The 20,046-nt window shown below is 38.3% G+C and overlaps 2 protein-coding genes across 2 annotated transcripts in view; one reads left to right on the top strand and one right to left on the bottom strand.

Moving 5' to 3' along the window:
- The first annotated feature begins 6,695 nt into the window (after positions 1 to 6,695).
- LOC148853722 (glycosyl hydrolase 5 family protein-like) lies at positions 6,696 to 10,070 on the top strand. Its single transcript, XM_088941052.1, has 4 exons — positions 6,696 to 7,289; positions 7,991 to 8,238; positions 8,379 to 8,899; positions 9,322 to 10,070. The coding sequence occupies exons 1-4, from the start codon at positions 6,873 to 6,875 to the stop codon at positions 9,801 to 9,803; spliced, it is 1,668 nt and encodes a 555-aa protein (XP_088797178.1). The 5' UTR covers positions 6,696 to 6,872; the 3' UTR covers positions 9,804 to 10,070.
- Positions 10,071 to 12,657: 2,587 nt separating this feature from the next.
- Positions 12,658 to 20,046, bottom strand: part of GLE1 (nucleoporin GLE1-like protein) — a 75,251-nt gene continuing 67,862 nt past the window's right edge. The window contains exons 14-17 of the mRNA XM_088941053.1: positions 13,987 to 14,070; positions 13,545 to 13,676; positions 13,218 to 13,340; positions 12,658 to 13,129 (exon numbers count right to left, since the gene is read on the bottom strand). Coding sequence (XP_088797179.1) covers positions 12,845 to 13,129; positions 13,218 to 13,340; positions 13,545 to 13,676; positions 13,987 to 14,070 — 624 coding nt within the window. The 3' untranslated portion in view covers positions 12,658 to 12,844. The remainder of the gene's footprint in view (positions 13,130 to 13,217; positions 13,341 to 13,544; positions 13,677 to 13,986; positions 14,071 to 20,046) is intronic.

The raw sequence follows: 20,046 nt of genomic DNA, 5'->3' as shown, positions 1-20,046 counted from the left end.
TTAAAAAGGAAATAGAAATATGGGGAAAAAATAATAAAGACGATATGTATAAGTATGGCTACGTCTTTCTTATTCTGGCCTCTGATGCGGTTGATGTCCGTCATTCGTGATGATAGCATTGTTCTTTATCATCTTCATCAGATTCTCTGTAAAAGCCAGTAGAACTACTAAGAACATTACTTGCTGTGAACTATAAACTTCAGTTTTAGTCTTTTAGATACACAAAGAGGTTGTACAACAGTAGATGAAAACAGAGACAGCCAAAGTACAAATGATGCTCAAATGAATGAATTTTAGTGCCTTCTGGTTTTTTGGAAAAAAGGAAAAAAAATGTTGTAAAACAGTAAAGGTAATCATTAATGTCTCTTGATCTGAAGAATACCTAGATTAGAAGAAACAAATATTAAAAAGAATTCCGGAAAATACCAGAATGACTAATTTGAAGCACTCATTTCTGATCTGAAACGAGAAAAGGGAAAATATAAAAGGGGGGCATTACCCAATTATGGTCCCAGCTTCCCATGTTCTTGCTTGTATTTTGAAGAGTAGAAAGAACATATGTACTTGTTTTGCAATTTGCAAGGTGATTATTCTGGGGTCATGATGGTCATGGACTCATGGGTTGTGATAGAACATAGATGTGTGAATTGCTGTGTCCGATGTTGTTTTGGGTGTTGGTAAATGTCGATTTAGCATTTTATAAGAGAGAGAGAGGAAATTTTGTCAAAAAAAAAAAAAAAAAAACCGGTGAGAGATAAAGGTGATCTGTGGTTGGTCTGATTCATAATTGTGACCGAGGCCCAGGTACCCATTTGAAAAGAATTCTCTCCTACTTTGATCACGTTCTCAAAGGTTCTTTCTTCTTCTTGGCTCCATGGGGCTACTGGCTACATATCCAGGGGTAGCGCATCCATTTACCTCTCCTCGTGACAGCAGAATTTGATCCGAGGTCTCAATGCTACAACGAGTGAGAGATCCTACCAGGTCTCTCTGTTCATTTCCTCTGAGATACCCCCACATTATTGCATAAATATCTTGCCTTGCCTCTAGGCTCTAACCATTAATCCCTAGGCCTCTAATTACATAGAAATTCTAAATAAAGATTCCTTTAGAAAGTCTTCATATCCCAAAAGGACCGGTGGAGGAATAAGTGGTTTAATCGACCGTGACTAGTATTTTTATTCAACCCGTAAATGCTGAAAGATATCACGTGTCTCAACCTCTGATCCGCAGTGGAGGGAGAGGTTTCAGCTATCGGCACGGTACGACGGTTAATGGACCATGGCAGGTTTGGCATGGAGGTTCGTGTCATGTTCGAGTAGGGGTTCGAGGCCCAACATTGGATATATGTTTTGCTTCAAAAATTAGTTAGATGCAGAAGATAAATTATAAGACAAGGGAGGGCATGAAGCAACATCAGACATTTCACCCGAAACATCATCGATGATGAAAGTCATGAATGAGATGATTCATGAATTTGACTATTTGTAGAAATTTTCATTTTTTCAAATTATTGTAAAATTTTTAATTTTTATTTAATTTATTTGATATATATATATATATATATTTAATTTTTTAACAATGCAAATTTGTATTTTCAATTTGTAATTATATTGTATTTTTTATATTTTATTAATTTATTCCATTTTTATATTTCATTCATCCAAGTATGCAATGATCCAGTCATTGTATTTGTAATTCACTAATTTGTACTATTCAAATTTAAATGAAATAAAATTCCTATTTTTCTTCTAATTTATTATTCCATCATTCTTATTTCAATTTGGTTAGATTTTTTTTTTCATTTATGTATTAAGTAACTTAGATTTCTCATTTCTTAATTTTTTAAATCGTTTTCAATTCCCAAAGTTTATAAGAAAGTTAAATATTTTAGTTTTTCGATTTAACTTAGAAAAGAAATCAGAATTTTCAAAAAATAATAAAATAATAAAAAAACAATACAGCCCTATTCGGCCTAGGCCCAAGACCCACCCTGTAGCCCAGCGCGGCATGGTCCAAGCCCACGACATGGCTTACAGCCCGGCCCGGCCCAAACCCGCATTCCGGCACAGCATGACATGGGCCCACTTAGACCTGGGCTATAAGCCGTGCCGGGCCGACCCCCAAAATTTCCACTGGGGAGTACAATACGGCCAGTGGCGGCCCGTGGACCAGCATGGCACGGCCCTCCTTTAGGGCGGACAGCTCACAGGCACAGGACGGTTCTGGCAAGAAGACAGTGCACAGGTTCAGATTCTTCTGACGAAGTAGGAAAACAAAGTTCAAATTAAGAATACTTTACAATATTCCATGAAATGCTGTTAGGGACAAGTGAGATTGAGATAATTTGAGAAATGATGGAAATTTTCGCTCTCAAGGTACCGTAAAGATGACGGAAGGCCAAATAAAGAACTCTTTCAGAGCCTCATCCGACCAGATATCAGACTAAAACTTGACAGTTCTAGCATCAAGTGTAATGACAAGATTGCAGAAATGGTGGAAAATGCATCTTAGGATGCCATCCAATCAAGGCTCCACCCACCCTTTCAAGCAGGAATTTCCATAACCATTTTCACTTATTTGACGAATGTGCCAATTGAAGACCACCATTTGTCATCGGAGAGAAAATTCCAAATGTTATCTAAATGATTGTGATGCCAATAATATTTACATTTCTTCTATCATTTCTTTAATAAACAATTAACAAAAGAAGGTAATACACAAAATATAAACCAGTGAAGTTTGTGAGATGAACTTTAGCAGTTGAAGTGAGATACAAAACAATCTGTTTATATTCAGTCAATATTGGTATAAATACTTATTTGGCTGATGACAGTACTGTTGTTGATAGAAGTCTGCAGTCTCCATCCTTCTGGTTCCTGAAGAAACTCCGGCCTTTGTTTCCAAAGTAGGATTTGATACTTGTTACGACAGTGTTCAGCTTTGGATCTCTTTGTGCTTCCAGTGCATCCACAAAATTGCGAGAGATAATGTTTAAGATCTTCATAAACTGAGATTTGCATTTGCAAAAGAGAGCAAAACCTGCCATCTAGTAAAGGGAAAAACTAGATGACACAAGGGAATTGAGAGGATTACTGGTATATATTTAGTAAAAATAAATGAGTTTTAAGACAAGCATACTTTCAGGAAAGTGTCTAGTGCAACTGCCTGCTGTGTATATGTTGGCTGGGAGCGCATTCAGGAACCTTGCAAGCCATGCCCACCCCTCCTTGAGGCCACCATTCATGCATATTCTGGACCCCATCAGCTTCTGTCTGTCAAATTATGCAACTTAATTTCTTCCATATGTTAGAGTTAATAGACATGGACAACTTGCAAGTGTAGGAACCAGCAAGATGACATAGAGTCAATAGATATGCTCCCCACAAGGGGGTGCCCCACAATGTCCCACAGTACATTCCTGCTATGTATTGGGAACATCTCTCAATGATAACATCATTATTTCCGATATTATCATCGGGAAATGTTCTCAATACACGACAGGGATGTGATGTAGGACGTTGTGGGGTGCAGATGTGAACTTTGGCTTAAGATCAATCTGAACTCTATCCAATTAAAAGCACAAAAGGACACTCATCTGCTTGGGCCATAAGGTCAGGTCCAAGTATGAACTCTATCCAATTAAAAGCACAAGAGGACACTCATCTGCTTGGACCATAAGGTCAGGTCCAAGTAGTACATAGTCAAGGAATACAATCAGAGGAGGAGCTACACTAGACCGGGGAGGGGGGTAACTCTTTCCCACAGATCAGAACAACAATAAATCTAAGATCAAAAGGAATATAACCAGTAAGAGCGCTTTGGGCCAGCCAATCTGCAACTTGATTTGTCTCATGATACACATGTCTGAAGTTGATGTTCAAATTGGACCTGCCATAAAAGTTGATACACTCATTGATGATGCTTTCCAATCTCCATAGGGGTTTCACCTTTCCTCTAAGGCAGTGGATCACAAGTTCTGAATCTCCTTCAATGATGATCTGGAAATCCTTGTAGTTAGTCGCAATGTTGATCGCTTCCCATGCTGTCCAAGCTTCAGCAAGATTTATCAAAATAGTGCAAATGCTGTAGGCCTTTATGCCAAGAATAGATCCTTGGTGATTTCTGACAATACAACTTATCACACACCGCCCATTTGACTGACAAGTGGCATCAAAGTTGATTTTAATAGAATTGAAGGGGGGGGGGGGGACCAATGAACTTCCATTCTTTGGCACCAAAATGGTATTCTGAAAAGGAGTTATCCTTAGCTCAAACCAGTAGCCAAATGATTTATCAATTATACTCTAGGCAGGAGCCGATTTATTATTGAACACTTTTCATTTCTATTTTTCCATATGAACCAGAGAATGCATGCTATTTTTTATCTAAAAAATTTATCATTAAATCAAGACTGATTCTTTGAAATTCTAGCCCACCAAAAAATAATTGAAGTTTTATTAGCATTAGGAACAGGTAGACAAGAAGTAACTTAGTGAGATAGCATATGATGAAGATGTGATCAATACTCTCCTCCTCCCCACAATGATTACACTCTAGGCTAATACTAAAGCCACATGCAATCAATTTATTTTTTTGTGGACAACTTATTATTAAGGAGGAAGAAAAGAAACACTTTGATTTTTTGTGGGATCTTAAGCCTCCAAATACATTGAGAGACATTATTTGTCACTTCAGAACCATCATTGTCTGCACTCCTCAACATAAGCAGATTTAACGGAGAAATTTCCATTTGTATTAAATTTCCAAATCATCTTATCCACCATATGGGAACAAATGATTAAAATAGTCCTAATATGCTGCCAAATATGCATGGGGTCATAGATCTGATGACATCTTCCTTCCAAACTTTTCGATCTTGATCAATAACTCTACTAACCGATATTTCCGGTTCAGCAATTGACTTCAGATTAAAATCTTCTAGAATCGGAGAGTTACCCACTCAAGTATCTTTTCAAAACTTGACCAAATTATCATCGCCAATTCTCTAATTTAGACTTCTTTTAATGAGGTCCCTAGAGACAAGAATACCTCTCCAAACCTAAGAAACACCCTTCTTTGAATCAATATCCCAGAAGTTTTTTGAATTTAAATATTTATAAGTGGCCACTTTTATCCACAAGTTCTCTTTAAATTAGGATCTTCCAACCTACCTTATCCGGGAGCACCTTGTTGATCCATTTGAGATTTTTAAGACCCAATCCACCACAAGATTTGAGGGTACAAACTCTATTCCAGTTAATCAAATGAGCAGGGTGCTGACTTCTAGAATTCAACCAAACAAAATCTTTTTGAGATTTCTCGAAACCATTTATAATATTATTTGAAAATTTAAAAGATTGCATAACAAATTCAAGGAACATAGAAGCAACAGAAATAATAAGAATGAGTTTTATGAAACACCCCTAACTTTCGCAAAAAAAAAAAAAAAAATCCTGTAACCGGGCCCCGGAGCAGTGGGTTCTGGGTCGGGTTGCTCACAAAGGCATTTTCGAAAACCACCCAACATTAAAACATGACATATCGTGAAGCAAAGGCGTCGCTTGCCTTCTACTCCTGCCGTCGTCCCGCGGCTTAATGCGTAACGTAGAAGTGATCTCGTCAATCAGTTACCATACATTTTATTCTAAACTTTGATGTATAGAACAAAAGTGGCAATAAGGGATGACGGTATTGGCCCATCGAACGGTCATCCTTCAAGGACCACCCCTCCTCACCTGCTCATAAGAGGGGGGATTTTCTCTTCGGTTTATCCATTATACATATCACTGTATCCCTTTTATTTGGATGAACTGCCGGACCGGATCATCGGGCCAAGGTCATTTAAAAGAACGAATCAGGGAGTCAAGCTTGGGTGTGGGTTCTTCGTGTGGACGGGAGTCACTGAAATTACTCCAGAGGATGGATCAAGACCGGATCTGCTTCTCACACAGTGTCTCACACGTACATCCCACTATGCATTGGGAATATCTCCTGTACTTATAAGTTATTATTCATGGGAAATATTTCCAATGCATGGTGGATGTGCCTATGAGGCACCCATGTGTGAGGAGCAGATCCCGTTCCATGGGAATGGGCCCGATCAAGAAATTCCATCCTCACACTCATGAATTCAACACGATCATTTTAGATGCCTCAAGTACCACGAAATCATAAGTTTTTTATTTTTTCGATGTTACATGAAATTAGGGGTGTTCATAGGTTGGGTTGGGTCGGTTTGAGTCATTTTCTTCAATTAACCCAACCTAGTTGGTTTACTTATTGACTAAACCAAAACTGACCGACCTTGAAGCAAAACTGACCCAAACATGAATGATCAGTTTGGGTCGGCATATCAGTTTAATCGGTTTTTATATATATTGTAAACTAAAATATCTATTTATATTTAAGTTTTTTTTTTAGTTTTTATGCAAAATCAAAACATATATTTAAATCAATTAGTTTTTTTATGCAAAACTGTTTTTTTGTTAATATATATATATATATATATATATATATATTTTTTTTTAATTTATACAAAAACTAAATTAAGTATTGTATCCCTGTATATCAACATTTAACATATAGCATAATGACTAATTAATAATTACTTAAATATATAGAATCAGGCCAATTTGATCGATTTGACATTTCCATCTTATTTAAATCATAAGTTTGTTGTTGCTTTTCTTCTCATACAGTCATTGATCCCTTGCGCATGGATGGGGAAAACGAACGCAATTGGGTATAAAGTTTTTCCGGTATCATACCCTTGCGGCAACAAAGAGATTGCCCATATATAAAAGCAAGAGGGTACATCTCGACTCTTGTGTGTCTGTCCGAAGCAGGGAATCGGATTGTTCAAATTCAATATGAAGTTGAAGAAACTCTTCCTATCGCTTCTGGTTCTAGCTTTTCTGATCATATCTCCTAATACCATATCTCAACAGAATGTAACAGCTCTGCCTCTCTACACCAATTCCCGGTGGATCGTCGACGAAACCGGGCAACGGGTGAAGCTGGCGTGTGTGAATTGGGCATCACACCTCGAGAGCATGGTGGCGGAGGGCCTGAGCAAGCAACCGTTGGACGTGATCTCCAAGCAGATTGTATCGATGGGATTCAACTGTGTTAGGCTCACCTGGCCATTGTTCTTGGTAACTAATAGTTCCTTGGCCTCAATTACCGTCCGGCAGTCATTCAAGAGCCTCGGCCTTATCGAAACTATCGCCGGCATCGAAGTCAACAATCCGTCTCTGATTGACCTTCCACTAATTCGAGCTTATCAGGTAAAGCGAATCTTTCGTTCGTTTTTCAAAGGAATTAATTTAAAATTACCATGTCTACCAAAGTCAGGAGGATGTGGGACCATATATTGTGCATCCGCCCTTTTTATGAGCGGGTGGACCAAGTCTCCGCTGCAGTAAGGGCGTGTAGAGGCGCCATTGGTCGCTACTTACTAAACCACCTAACGAACCAACCCCACCATGAGAGAGAGAGAGAGAGGGGTGTTGCAGACTAGGACGCATTGATAACACAGAGCAAGGAGTCATTCTCATTCATCATTTCAGCCATTGCAGCCACTATGAAACAGTCAATGTCTACCTCGTTCAGGGGATTGTTTGGCTATGAAACTTGTCCAATTATTGAATTGCTCACTAGATAATGAATTAGTAACCCTGAAGTCTGTAGACTGTAATCCACCCTGAACTATCCAATAAGAATCCACTGATGTTGCATGTTGGGGTATTACATTTACATTGGAAAGGAATCTTCATCAACTGGCGTCACAGCATTTGCTTGGTCCGGTCCTTTAATCCAAAATAAGGACGGTGAAATTGCAGGCCTGAATTTATTATTTGAAAGTGCAATTCAAATATTGAGAAGCTTAGCTGCTTAGGCTCGTTATTTGTTATTTGTTCCAAAACAATGAAGTCAATAGATAAGACAACATCTCCTTAGTTGAAATGTTGAATTATTGCAACCTCAGGTCGTAGTGGCTAACCTTGCGGACAACAACTTGATGGTGATATTAGACAACCATATTAGCAAACCCGGTTGGTGTTGCAGCAGCGTTGATGGCAATGGCTTCTTTGGCGACAAATACTTTGACCCATCCCTCTGGATTAATGGATTAACCCGGATGGCCACCATGTTTCGTGGCACAGCCAATGTTGTCGGCATGAGTTTAAGGAATGAGCTCAGAGGAACCAGGCAGAGCGTGAATGATTGGTACAGGTATACCCCGAATACTGTATTTAATATGAAAAGGGATATTAAGGGTGCAACTTGTGAGATTGGTACAGACTACAGAGTATGTGTTGCATAGATCTTTTTGTACTCAAAAGCTTAATCTCTTTTAATCTTCATCTTATTAGGTATATGCAAAAGGGAGCTGAAGCAGTGCACTTAGCAAACCCTAATGTTCTCGTTATATTCTCAGGGCTAAATTATGATAAAGATTTCACTTTTCTGGTTAATCAACCAGTTAACCTAGCATTTACCGGGAAACTGGTGTTTGAGCTTCACTGGTACGGGTTCTCGGATGGGAAGGCTTGGGAGTCAGGCAACCCTAACCAAGTTTGTGCAACTGTAGTAGATAACTTTATGAGAAAAGGGGGCTTTGTGTTGGACCAAGGGTGGCCACTGTTTCTCAGTGAGTTTGGTGTGGATCAGAGGGGTACTAACATAAATGACGATAGATTCTTGAATTGCTTCTTTGGTGTTGCGGCTGAACTGGATTTTGATTGGGCCTTGTGGACACTAGCAGGGAGTTATTACTTGAGAGAAGGGAAGATAGGGATGGATGAGACTTATGGTGTTTTGAGTTGGAACTGGTGTAAGACCCGTAACTCAAGCTTTATGGAGAGGATCTCCGTACTCCAATCTCCCTTCCAAGGTATGTTATTGTTGTTGTCGTCTTTTTTTTTTTCTTTCTTCCATATATAGTTGCAATTCTTTGTGAGAGTTAGAAGATCCAATCCTATTTTGATTATTGAATACCAACTGCTAATCACACCAAATAGAAAGTAGAAACTAGAAAGATAGGTTTGGGCCGCTTAACAAGATTTAAATGCATCATTCATGGATCGTATTATATAGGCCCAAATTAAACTCAAGTAGACTTAGGATTGCAACTGTATATGGAACATGCAAATGGGTTAGAGGGGGATGTACATCATCCATTCAGAATTGGGCCCATACCTAGCCACATTATCTGCTCTCCAAATGATCCGTCCCAATAAAATAATCAATATTCCTTTCTACTTTGTGTAGTTTGAAAAATATGTTTACAGACCGCCAATTTGATGCAAAATGCAGGCCCAGGTCTTTCAGATGTGAGGCCATACAAAGTGATTTTTCATCCATCAACTGGCCTTTGTGTCCTAAGGAAGTCTCTATTTGAGCCATTAAAGCTTGGACCATGTACTGAATCTGAAGCCTGGAGTTATACACCACCGAAAAACTTATTGTTGAAGGGTACATACTTCTGCATACAAGCTGATGAGTTGGGCAAGCCAGTCAAGCTTGGAATCTTCTGCAGCGATCCTAGTTCGAAATGGGATATGATATCAGACTCGAAGATGCACCTTTCATCCACCCTTAGCGATGGTAGCACCGTGTGCTTAGATGTCGACTCTACCAATACCATTATCACTACTCCATGCAAATGCGTAAGCAGAGATGACAAGTGTGATCCTGCGAGTCAATGGTTCAAAATCGTTACTAGCACAAGATGTCCAATGGCTACAAAATTCTCATTGTGGACCATGATGAGCCCTCTTCTGAATTCGATTATGTGAGAAGAATTTCAACTGGAGAGAACATTCATGGCTGGGGAAGCAGTACTCTATATATGGCAACTCATACCTGCAATTGAAGGCTTCCATAGATATGTAACGATAAAGGAAAAGAAAAGATGTTTTCAGCTTTTCTTCTCCTTCTTATTGACAGTCTGAATATTACAATATAATTAAAACATTATTTAGACCATGGAAAGTTTATATAAAAGTGTACATGAATAATGAATATCATGATAATGCATAAAGGTTGTACTGTTCACTATTCAACAACAATTTAAACGATATAACCAGATTTACATATATTGAAATTATAAACGTGGTAATAAATTAGGTGTTATTTACCAAAATTTATAAGTGGGTTTTGATTGGTCAAAACTCTTTTCATACCATATCTTTTCCATCATAGATTTTTTATTATTAATTTGGATAAATAGTTTAACAAAAAAGTTAAAGATTGGGCCCATATTGGATTGGGTTATAGTCATCTGGCCCACGATCAACTTAAGTCAGAAAACCAGCATCACGTGATTTGGACCAGCCCAATCCAGACTTCGGCGGCCGGACCTAGGACCTGCTTAAGCTGATGCATTTATTATGCGTCCAGCAAACAATCTCCTGTGTCAGATATTGTTACATGTGTATTTATTTATTTTTTATTTCTTTTAAAGGGCTACACAACTGGGGTAGCCCATCCGCCAACCCAGGTACAGGCGGTATTCAATCACAAGTCTCGGCTACAACCAGCAGGAGACCTTACCAAGCCACTGGTTGGCACCTTACAGGCTTGCATTACACATGTAACGTGTAAAGGGGTGTCAATTGAACTGGATTTGGTATCCAGTCCAATGTGAATCCATTAAAAATGGACCAGGTTGAATTCAATTCAATAAATATTTTGGATCATTTTGAAGCGGTTCAATTCAATGTCTAGACTGTCAAATCTGTTTAAATTTATTTTTAATTTAGATTAATTCTAATCCAAATTTGGTCCATTGACACCTATATTCTTATCTTCTATCAATAACAGACCAGATATTAGTTCAATCCAGCCCAACCCAATTCACGATTACTAGCCATTCATAGAGAAAAAAATTATGTATAAAATTTTCATGGCTCTTTCAAAACCAATCCTAGACCCTTGTCCATTCTAGTACTGCACTTCAAGCCTGAAAAATACATACTAAAAGCTAAAGGGTCCAAAAGAGTAGAAAGATTCAGGCTACCTAGCCAGCCAAACAACCTTCTTCAAGGATAATAGAAGAGTAAATACAACTGATTCCGGGTCTATGCAACGAGTGAGAAATCCTACCAAATGATTCCAGGTCTGTTCATTTCCTCTAAGATACCCCACATTATTGCAGAAGTATCTTGCCTCTAACCATTAATCCCTGGACTTCTAAATCCATTCCAAATCAAGCGATTCTATTATGGTTTGTTTGGTTGTTGAGAAATTGCGGGATGAGAAGGGATGGAATGGGAAAGGATGGGATGAGAAAGGAAACTTTATTTTCTCATTTTTGGTATCTTGTGTTTGTTTGCTGAGACCTATTATCCTACAAAATTTGCTTCCAACGTTTGGTTGATGAAAAAATTTTGTAGGAAGAGGTAGACACTAGAAGCCAGATTTGGAGCTCAGACATTAAAATGAACGGAAATGGCTATCAACATGGAAGAATGATACCTCTAACAGTAGATTTACCATTTTTCTGTGAATGGAAACTGATATAGAAGACCAGGGATGGTGGTAGACGAAAAGGTAGACGTCGGATCTAGAAGAGGTAAATGCAAAAAAACCGCCAGATCTAAGTTCATTTTAACATTTAGTGCTAATAAAACTGCCAAATCTGGAAGAGGTAGATGCCCAAAGCCAGATCTAGACCTCATGTGTTAAAATGAACAAAAATGGATGTTGACATGGAAGAATGGCGCCTCTAACAATAGATCTACCATATTTCTGTGAAGGGAAACTAGTCTGAAAGACCAAGGATGGTGGTAGATGAAGATGAGATTTGGAGTATTCATTCAATGAAATAAGACAAATATGGTACAAAAATGGGCAGAAATCACAAGAGGCTGCAAAATCTGAACTTAACTTTCAAAAAAATCATCGGAGATGGTGATGGTGAAATGACCACTGGACGGCATCTAAGAAGAAGATGACACTCTGGGTTGTTGGCTTGACAAAACTTTCTCACAAAGGCCTCTATTTTCCTCTCAGTGGGGTCTCACCATTTTGGTGTGACCCACGAATTGGTTTTTGAAAAACCCCATCTCAAGTTCTCTTCCCATCCCAATTTTTCTTTCAAAACAAACAATAAGAAAATCGAATATTCTTCAAAGATTCTTTCCATCCCATCCCTTTCTGGGCAACCAAACATACCATTAGAAACCTCTACATATCCCAAAAGGACCGGTGGAGGAATAAATGGTTTAATCGACCGTGACTAGTATTTATATTCAACCCGTATATGTTGCAAATATCACGTGTCTCAACCTCTACATATCCCAATGAGGACCAAATCTTCTTTCTTGGCAAAAAATGTAAGATTTAAAGCTGTCAAAGCCAATCAAGCCCTTAAAAGGACAATTCTGGCAAGAAGACAGTGCACAGATTCACATTCTTCTGACCCAAAGTAGGAAAACAACGTTCAAATTAAGAATACTCTACATTCCAAGAAATGCTGTTACGGACAAGTGAGGTAATCTGAGAAACAATGGAAGATTTCGCTCTCAAGGACTCTTTCACAGCTTCATCCGAGCAGATATCAGACAAAAAACTTGATAGTTCTTGTATCAAGCGTAATGACTAGATTGCAGAAATGGTGGAAGGTGCATCTTAGGATGCGAAAGACCATTTGTGATCGGAAAGCAAAATTCCAAATGTTATGTGAATGGTTGTAATACCAATAATATTTACATTTCGTCTATCATTTCTTTAATAAACTATTGACAAAAGAGGGTAATACACAATATAAACCACTGAAGTTTGTGAGATGAACTTTAGCAGTTGAAGTGAGATACAACCGTCTGTTTATATTCAGTCAATATTGGTATAAATACCTATTTGGCTGATGATAGTACTGTTGATAGAAGCCAGACTCTGAATCGGTAACACAGGAATCTGACAAAACAGAAGTCTGCAGTCTCCATCCTTCTGGTTCCTGAAGAAACGTCTTTTTTCGCAAGTAGGATTTGATCAATGTTATGACATGGTTCAGCTTTGGATCTCTTTGTGCTTCCAGTGCATCCACAAAATTGCGAGAGATAATGTTCAAAATCTTCATAAACTGAGATTTGTATTTGCGAAAGAGAGCAAAACCTGCCATCTAGTAAAGGGAAGAACTAGATGACATAAGGGAAGAGGATTACTGGTATATATTTAGTAAAAATAGATGGATTTTAACACAAGCATACTTTCAGGAAAGCTTCTAGTGCAGTTGCTGTGTATCTGTTGGCTGGGAGAGCATTCAGGAACCTTGCAAGCCATGCCCACCCCTCCTTGAGGCCATGCATATTCTGGACCCCATCAGCTTCTGTCTGTCAAATTTTAATTTCTTCAATATGTTAGATAGAGTTAATAGACATGGACAAATTGCAAGAGTAACAACCAGCAAGAAAAAAGATGCGTCCAAAGATTGATGGTGGTTAGATTACTCTTTTTTTTTTTTTTTTTGGAAGGAAAGATTACTCAAATATAAGATATGGAAAGCTGAAATCCTGACACCAGAAAAGATTCTACACCTGAACTAATGCAGCATAGAGTTTCAAATAAGATTCTACACGTTCCACGTAACGGTCAGTGCTTTCAAGTCTCCCATCTTCTTCTTGATAGCCAATCATTTTATAATAAGCTCCTTTTGTTTTGAATGCTGACTGAGATACAAAAGAAAAAAGACAGAAATGTCTTAATTAATACCTATATGGAGAAAATAAAATGAATGAAATCTTCCTGCTTATTCATATCATAATAGTTACTGTAAAATGGGAAAGAAAATCAATATTTGAGATGAGCATAGGGTATTATCCAGAAAAGTCTTGTCTACTTGACCTACTAATTGGCCAACTTGTATACCAGACAATACTTTCATATTAAAAATACACATACATACACACACATAAAAGATGATTTACCTTTTCAATCACAAACCGGAAATGACATGCTTGATTAGGCAAGGAAACACACCTCTGAGTACTCCATGTACTTTGGAACAGTGTAGATGCAAGCCTTGTGGAACTCAGCAAGAATAAGATCCATCGCAAGTGGGACCTAATTCACAAACAATTGTTGCATAAAAGAACTGAAATAACCACAAATTGTTTACAAAAACTGAAATAACTAAACAAATTATTTACAAAAATACTATATAAATAAAATTGATATACGTAAAAATTGAACAAAGGAGCAATGAGAAGGAAATCCTACAAATAACAAAACCATCAACCCTCCAATAAAACACAAACATGATATCAATTAGGGCTGTTCATGAGTTGCACCAAACCTACAAACCTAACCCAACTAGATCCCCACTCAACCCAATAACACATGAAAAATAGACATACTAACAATCAAATGAAAAAACAAATCACCCATGAGTGCATGTCTTTTTCTGGTTTGTGATTGAAAAGGTAGTAGATCTTATAGACTACCTATAAGGTCTACTACCTTACTATGACAAGCAAGAAATGCCAAGGTAACCTAACAAATGTTGTGATGTGTTGACATGGTCACATTTCTTTCTTGTGGTCTTCCAATAAAACACTAAAATGCTATCAATCAAAAGAAAAACAAAAACACCCAATGAGTGCATGCCTGGGTGATTTTATTCTGAATTTCCGATGAGTTCATGTGGTTAACACACTTTCTTGTCACCCTCCAATAAGTCGTGAACATACTAATAATCAAATTTAAAACCAAATCACTTTATGAGTGCATGCCTAAGTTATTTGGGTTGGATTAGTCCATATGGTCACAACACTTTTTTGCAACCCTCCAATTAAACATAGACATTCTTTCAAAAAATGAAAGATGAAATTACCCTGAGTGCATGCTTGTGCCTTGTAGCTACCCCTATCGCCTAGCCTTGCCTCAACACCTTGAAAACTACGGTATTGTGTTGCATTTATTTATGAATAATCCAACCTATTCTAGAGGGACTTGGGTTCTCAATACAAGATCAATCAAAATTCAGCTTGATGCAGCTGATCTTAGGTGGAGCCTATTGCATTAGGATCACTCTTCAAGTGGGTGAAGAATTGGCTACCTGCTGCCATCCTAGGATATTATTCATACTGAAGTAAGTAAATACATTTCATCATTTTAACTGGATGTTCCAAAATAGTGGTTAAATAAACTCATTCAGAAAGGGGATTACTCAGGCTATATAATCCATGTTTTATAGCAGAGTAGTTGGGAGCAAATGGCCCAGATCTTGGAAACAAATATTCTGTTTAACTTATTTTAACAGGTATTGTTTATGCTTGGAATAATGAACTTCGAATTTATCTGAACTGTCAGATTAGGAGACTGCCTGAGTGGATTCTGTCCACTCAGCTCCCTAATGAGCTCCCTAATGATTGCAGCTTGGGGGGAGGGGGGATTCTACAAATAATATTTGATAGATGACTGCAGATAGATAAGAAGGTTACAAGAAGAAAATAGGAAAGAGAGAGTGTATTAGTAGAAGATAGAGGGAGAATAAGGAAGGTGTAGGGAAAACAAGAGAGAACACTTACACAAAGGTAACACCAAAACTAAACATTTTTCCCCATTTGTTCCATTCAATATAAAGACCTTATAAGACACTAAGGTCTGCCAGCCATTTTTTTGATCAATCGTCTGCCAGTCAATATTATTGACTAAAGAGGATTACTAGAAAAATAGAAGCTTAAAATATAGGTTGATTTTATTACTTAAGGACCAAGACACCATTGTAGGATCCACTTGACAACTAAACATAAGACCTTCATAAGACTCTTTAAAACCAGCTAAGGGATCAAAATACAGAAATTAGACATAAACATCAAAACCAAAAATCAACTTTAATATTCAAATCTTGCAGAAATTACACAAGTCCCATTCCTGTAAAAACATATAAACTAAATTTCTTTTGAACCACTAAGCCTATGTTGATCCCTATACCACTGACCTCCATGTTTGTGCATACTCAAGATATTGATTGTATTAGCGGACTTCATAGGAGAAACATGGGCCCCACAGAGAAAACCACAGTTCAGAGTTCACCAAGAACGTCAAATCACAGAAAGCTCCCTTTCTTTCTTTTTCTCTGTTCTCCAGGCCTGCACTACTCATTGGTTGACATAAATGCTAGCAGTCATGATTAGGTCCCTCATCCTTGACTACCAAGGCTACCATTTTTTTTATCAGTAACTTATTTTATTCATGGATGATAAAGAAGATGTATATTTTTCTTTTGATAAGTAAGATGTATGTTTTATTTTATCAGCAAGAAAATTGGATTATATTAAAATGATAATCTGGATATTACAAATTCATGGTGTATCCATCCATAAGGATTCATTTCAATCCCATTTCAGGAATAAGATTTATAATGGTGCCCAAAACAGCTTTTGCCTATATACCCCTTGTTTTGCAAGAGTGTCGGTCCATTTGCTGTCCTTCTGACCCACTTGAAGGTTATGTTCAGCTTCTGTGTGATGCTCTCTATTCCTCTACTTCAAAGGCTGAAATTTTGATTGTTTAGCAATTCTTAACCATTGTAGTAATGCCATTAGTGAATCTCCTAGCCCCAGAGGTCCTGAGAAGATACCCAACACTTCCTGTGCAATCCCTAAATATTCCTCCAATACCAGCCATTCCCGTGCTTCCCATGGAACTTCCATCAAAATTTTGTTTTATTTTATTAGCCACTGGGGATAACCACTCCACAAATACCTTTTCCTTTTCTTTGGATGAGAAATTGAGGATGCCACTAGAGTCCATGCCCTTAGGACATCATTTACTGAGAATTCTTTGAATAGATCAAGTGTCTTTACCCAATGCACAGTTCTGATTTTGATGGCCTCGAACAGTTCCTCTTTTGATCTACTGTTCTCATTGAAAATCCTCCCATTCATTTCTGTAGAGATAGCTGATAGACTATTAGTGTGTGGGGGGTCACAACTGACAGTGCATCGTCTTCCAATACAAGAACCACATCCCTAGATGCCTTAGCCGCTGTCTGGGCTGCCTTGACACAATTAGAGAATGAAGCTAGTATTTCTAGGTCATCATCTCAAACTTCAGCTACTACTTCTGCTAATCCTACTTTAGCCTTTGCTTCCTAAGGTACAAGAACTACAACATATCACACTTCAGCCCAGGTAACACTAGACCCTTCTGGGTAATAAATTCAGGTGCTTCTAACCATATGACCAGTTTATCCACCTTGTTTACCACCTATTGTTTATCCTTTGGCAAAGACAAAGTATTTATTGTTGATCGCTCCCTTGTACCTATTTCTGGCAAGGGAGACATCAGACTGTTTAATGCCATCTTCCTGTCCTCAGTTTTGCATGTCCCTAAGCTTAGTGCTAACTTGCTCTTAGTTAGTAGTGTTTTTTTTGATAAATCTCTTAGTTAGTAGTATTACTAAGAACCAAAACTGTTTAGTGAGCTTTTTCCCTGATCGTTGTGTTTTTAGGATTTGGAAACGAGGAAGGTGATTGGGATTGGCCGTGAGGCGAATGGAGTTTACCTGCTTGAGCATCCCCAGGGAAAGGAGAGCGAAATTGGGAGATTGTTTGTTTCTCAGCCTTTGGGTCAGATTATGCTTTAGCATAACAGATCAAATCATTTGTCTTTTGGGTCTTTAAAGAGTCTATTTCAAATTTGTTTGAGTTAGTCCAAGTGTCTAGCTTGAGGTGTGAAAGTTGTGAACTTGCAAAACATTGTAGATCAACTTATTCTTTGATCAATAAAAGAAGCAACCTTCCTTGGGAATTTGTGCATACAGATGTTTGGGGGCCATATCATATTCCTGCCATGGGGGGTATAGATACTTCTTTTTATTTGTTGATGATTATACCTGTTTCTCGTGGGTTTACCTTATGCACTCTCGAGATGAGGTCCCTTCTCTAACCCAGGCTTTCCATTAGATGGTATTGACCCAATTTGAAATCAAAGATCAAAACTCTCAGATCTGATAATGCCGAGGAGTACTTTGTAAAACCCTTGTCATCATATCTCCTAGATCATGGAGTTATTCATCAGAGCACTTGTCCCCGTCCACCTCAGCAGAATGGGGTTGCTAAGAGAAAAAAATAGAGATATCTTGGAGGTAGCCAAAAGCATCATGCTCAACTCTAATGTTCCCATACGCCTTTGGATGGATGCAACCCGTACTGTTGTTTACCTTATTAACCGAATTCCTTCACGGGTTATAGACATGAAAACACCATTCAACCTTTTGTATCCAGACAAGGATTTGTTCACTATTCCCATTAAAACTTTCGGGTGTACTTGTTTTGTTCAAATCCTTGGACCTCACCACTCCAAATTTGATCCCAAGGTTGCTAAATGCATTTCCCTTAGGTATGCACAAAATCAAAAGGGGTATTGATGTTATGAGCTTGATTCAGGGAGGCATTTTGTGTCCATGGATGTCACAGTTTTTTGAGGATATGCCCTACTATCACAAGGCTTCTCCTTAGGGGGAGTGTCGTGAGGAAGGACTTCAGCCCAAAAGTTCCATTACCTATCCAAGTTACCAAGGGGGAGTGCCGTGAAGAGGGTTGTCATAAGTGCAGGGAGTTGAGAATGTATCACAAAAAGTGGTACTCAACAGTCCATGTCAATCCCAACACCTTCTACAACTTCAGATCCAGGCACTACTGCCATTGTTGAGCCCACTATTGCACACATTTTGCCTAACACTGTTGAGCCTCAACCTCCCCCTTCAGATGACCTTGATCTTCCAATTGCAATTCGTAAAGGGAAGTGCCGTTGTACTTCATCTACTGCTCATTGTATCTCCCAGTTTATTTCTTATGATTGTCTCTCAGAATCCTATAGATCCTTCTAGGCATCTATTGCTACTATTCCTATACCTAGAACAATGCAAGAAGCTCTTTTGATACCTAAGTGGAAAGAAGCGATGAAAGTAGAGATGGATGCTCTTGTTAAGAACAATACATGGGAACTAGTTGACCAGCCTGAGATGAAGAAACCTGTTGAATGCAGATGGGTGTTTACAGTGAAATATAATGTTGATGGTTCTATAGAGAGATAAAGGCCAAATTGGTTGCAAATGGATTCACACAAACTTATGGCATAGACTATATGGAAACCTTTGCACTAGTTTCCAAGATGAACATGACCAAAGTCCTACTATCTATTGCCGCAAACTTCTCATAGCCATTGTTTCAGATGGACGTCAAGAATGCATTTCTCAATAGAGACTTATAGGAGGTGTACATAGAGTTACCCCCGAGTTTTTATAGTACAGAAGTAGGAAAGAAAGTTTGCCGGCTAAAGAAGGCTTTATATGGGTTGAAACAATCTCCAAGAGCTTGGTTTGATAGGTTTAGATTGGCTTTGGAAAAATTTGGTTACATGTAGGCTCAATCAGATTACACTCTCTTCTTTAAGAAGACAGACTCCTCCTTGACCTTACTTGATGTGTATGTGGACGACATTGTGGTGACGGGAAGTGATATTAGTGAGGTTGACTCCCTTAAGCAACATCTTCACAAAGAATTTGAAGTGAAGGACTTGGGAGAATTGCACTATTTCTTGGGAATTGAGGTAGCTCAATCTAAGCATGGCATTTTTATCTCTCAAAGAAAGTATGTCCTTTACTTATTGGAAGAAACTGGAAAGTTAGGAGTAAAGCCCACTGACACACCCATTGAGTTAAACCATAAAACAAGTGCTATGTATCAAAGGTTGGTTGGGAAACTTCTTTATCTTTGCCTAACATGACCAGATGTTTCATATGTTGTCAGTGTTGTTAGTTAGTACATGCATTCTCCTAGGACCACTCACCTTCTTGTGGTGAAAAGGATACTTGCTTACTTGAAAAGATGCCCAGGGAAAGGCATACTCTTCAAGAATAGTGGTCACATGAAGATAGAGGTATATACAGATGCTGATTGGGCTAGATGCATTGATGACGGAAGATCCACCTCTGGGTACTGTGTATTTGTAGGGGGAAACCTTGTTTCCTGGAGAAGCAAGAAACAAAATGTGTTGCTCGCTCCAGTGTTGAAGCTGAATACAGGTCCA

Source organism: Nelumbo lutea, chromosome 4 (genome assembly GCF_056320005.1).
Source record: "Nelumbo lutea isolate HS-2025 chromosome 4, American lotus-T2T, whole genome shotgun sequence".
NCBI lineage: Eukaryota > Viridiplantae > Streptophyta > Magnoliopsida > Proteales > Nelumbonaceae > Nelumbo > Nelumbo lutea.
The sequence above is the reverse complement of the archived record's forward strand: the minus strand, read 5'-3'. Positions and strand labels throughout refer to the sequence as shown.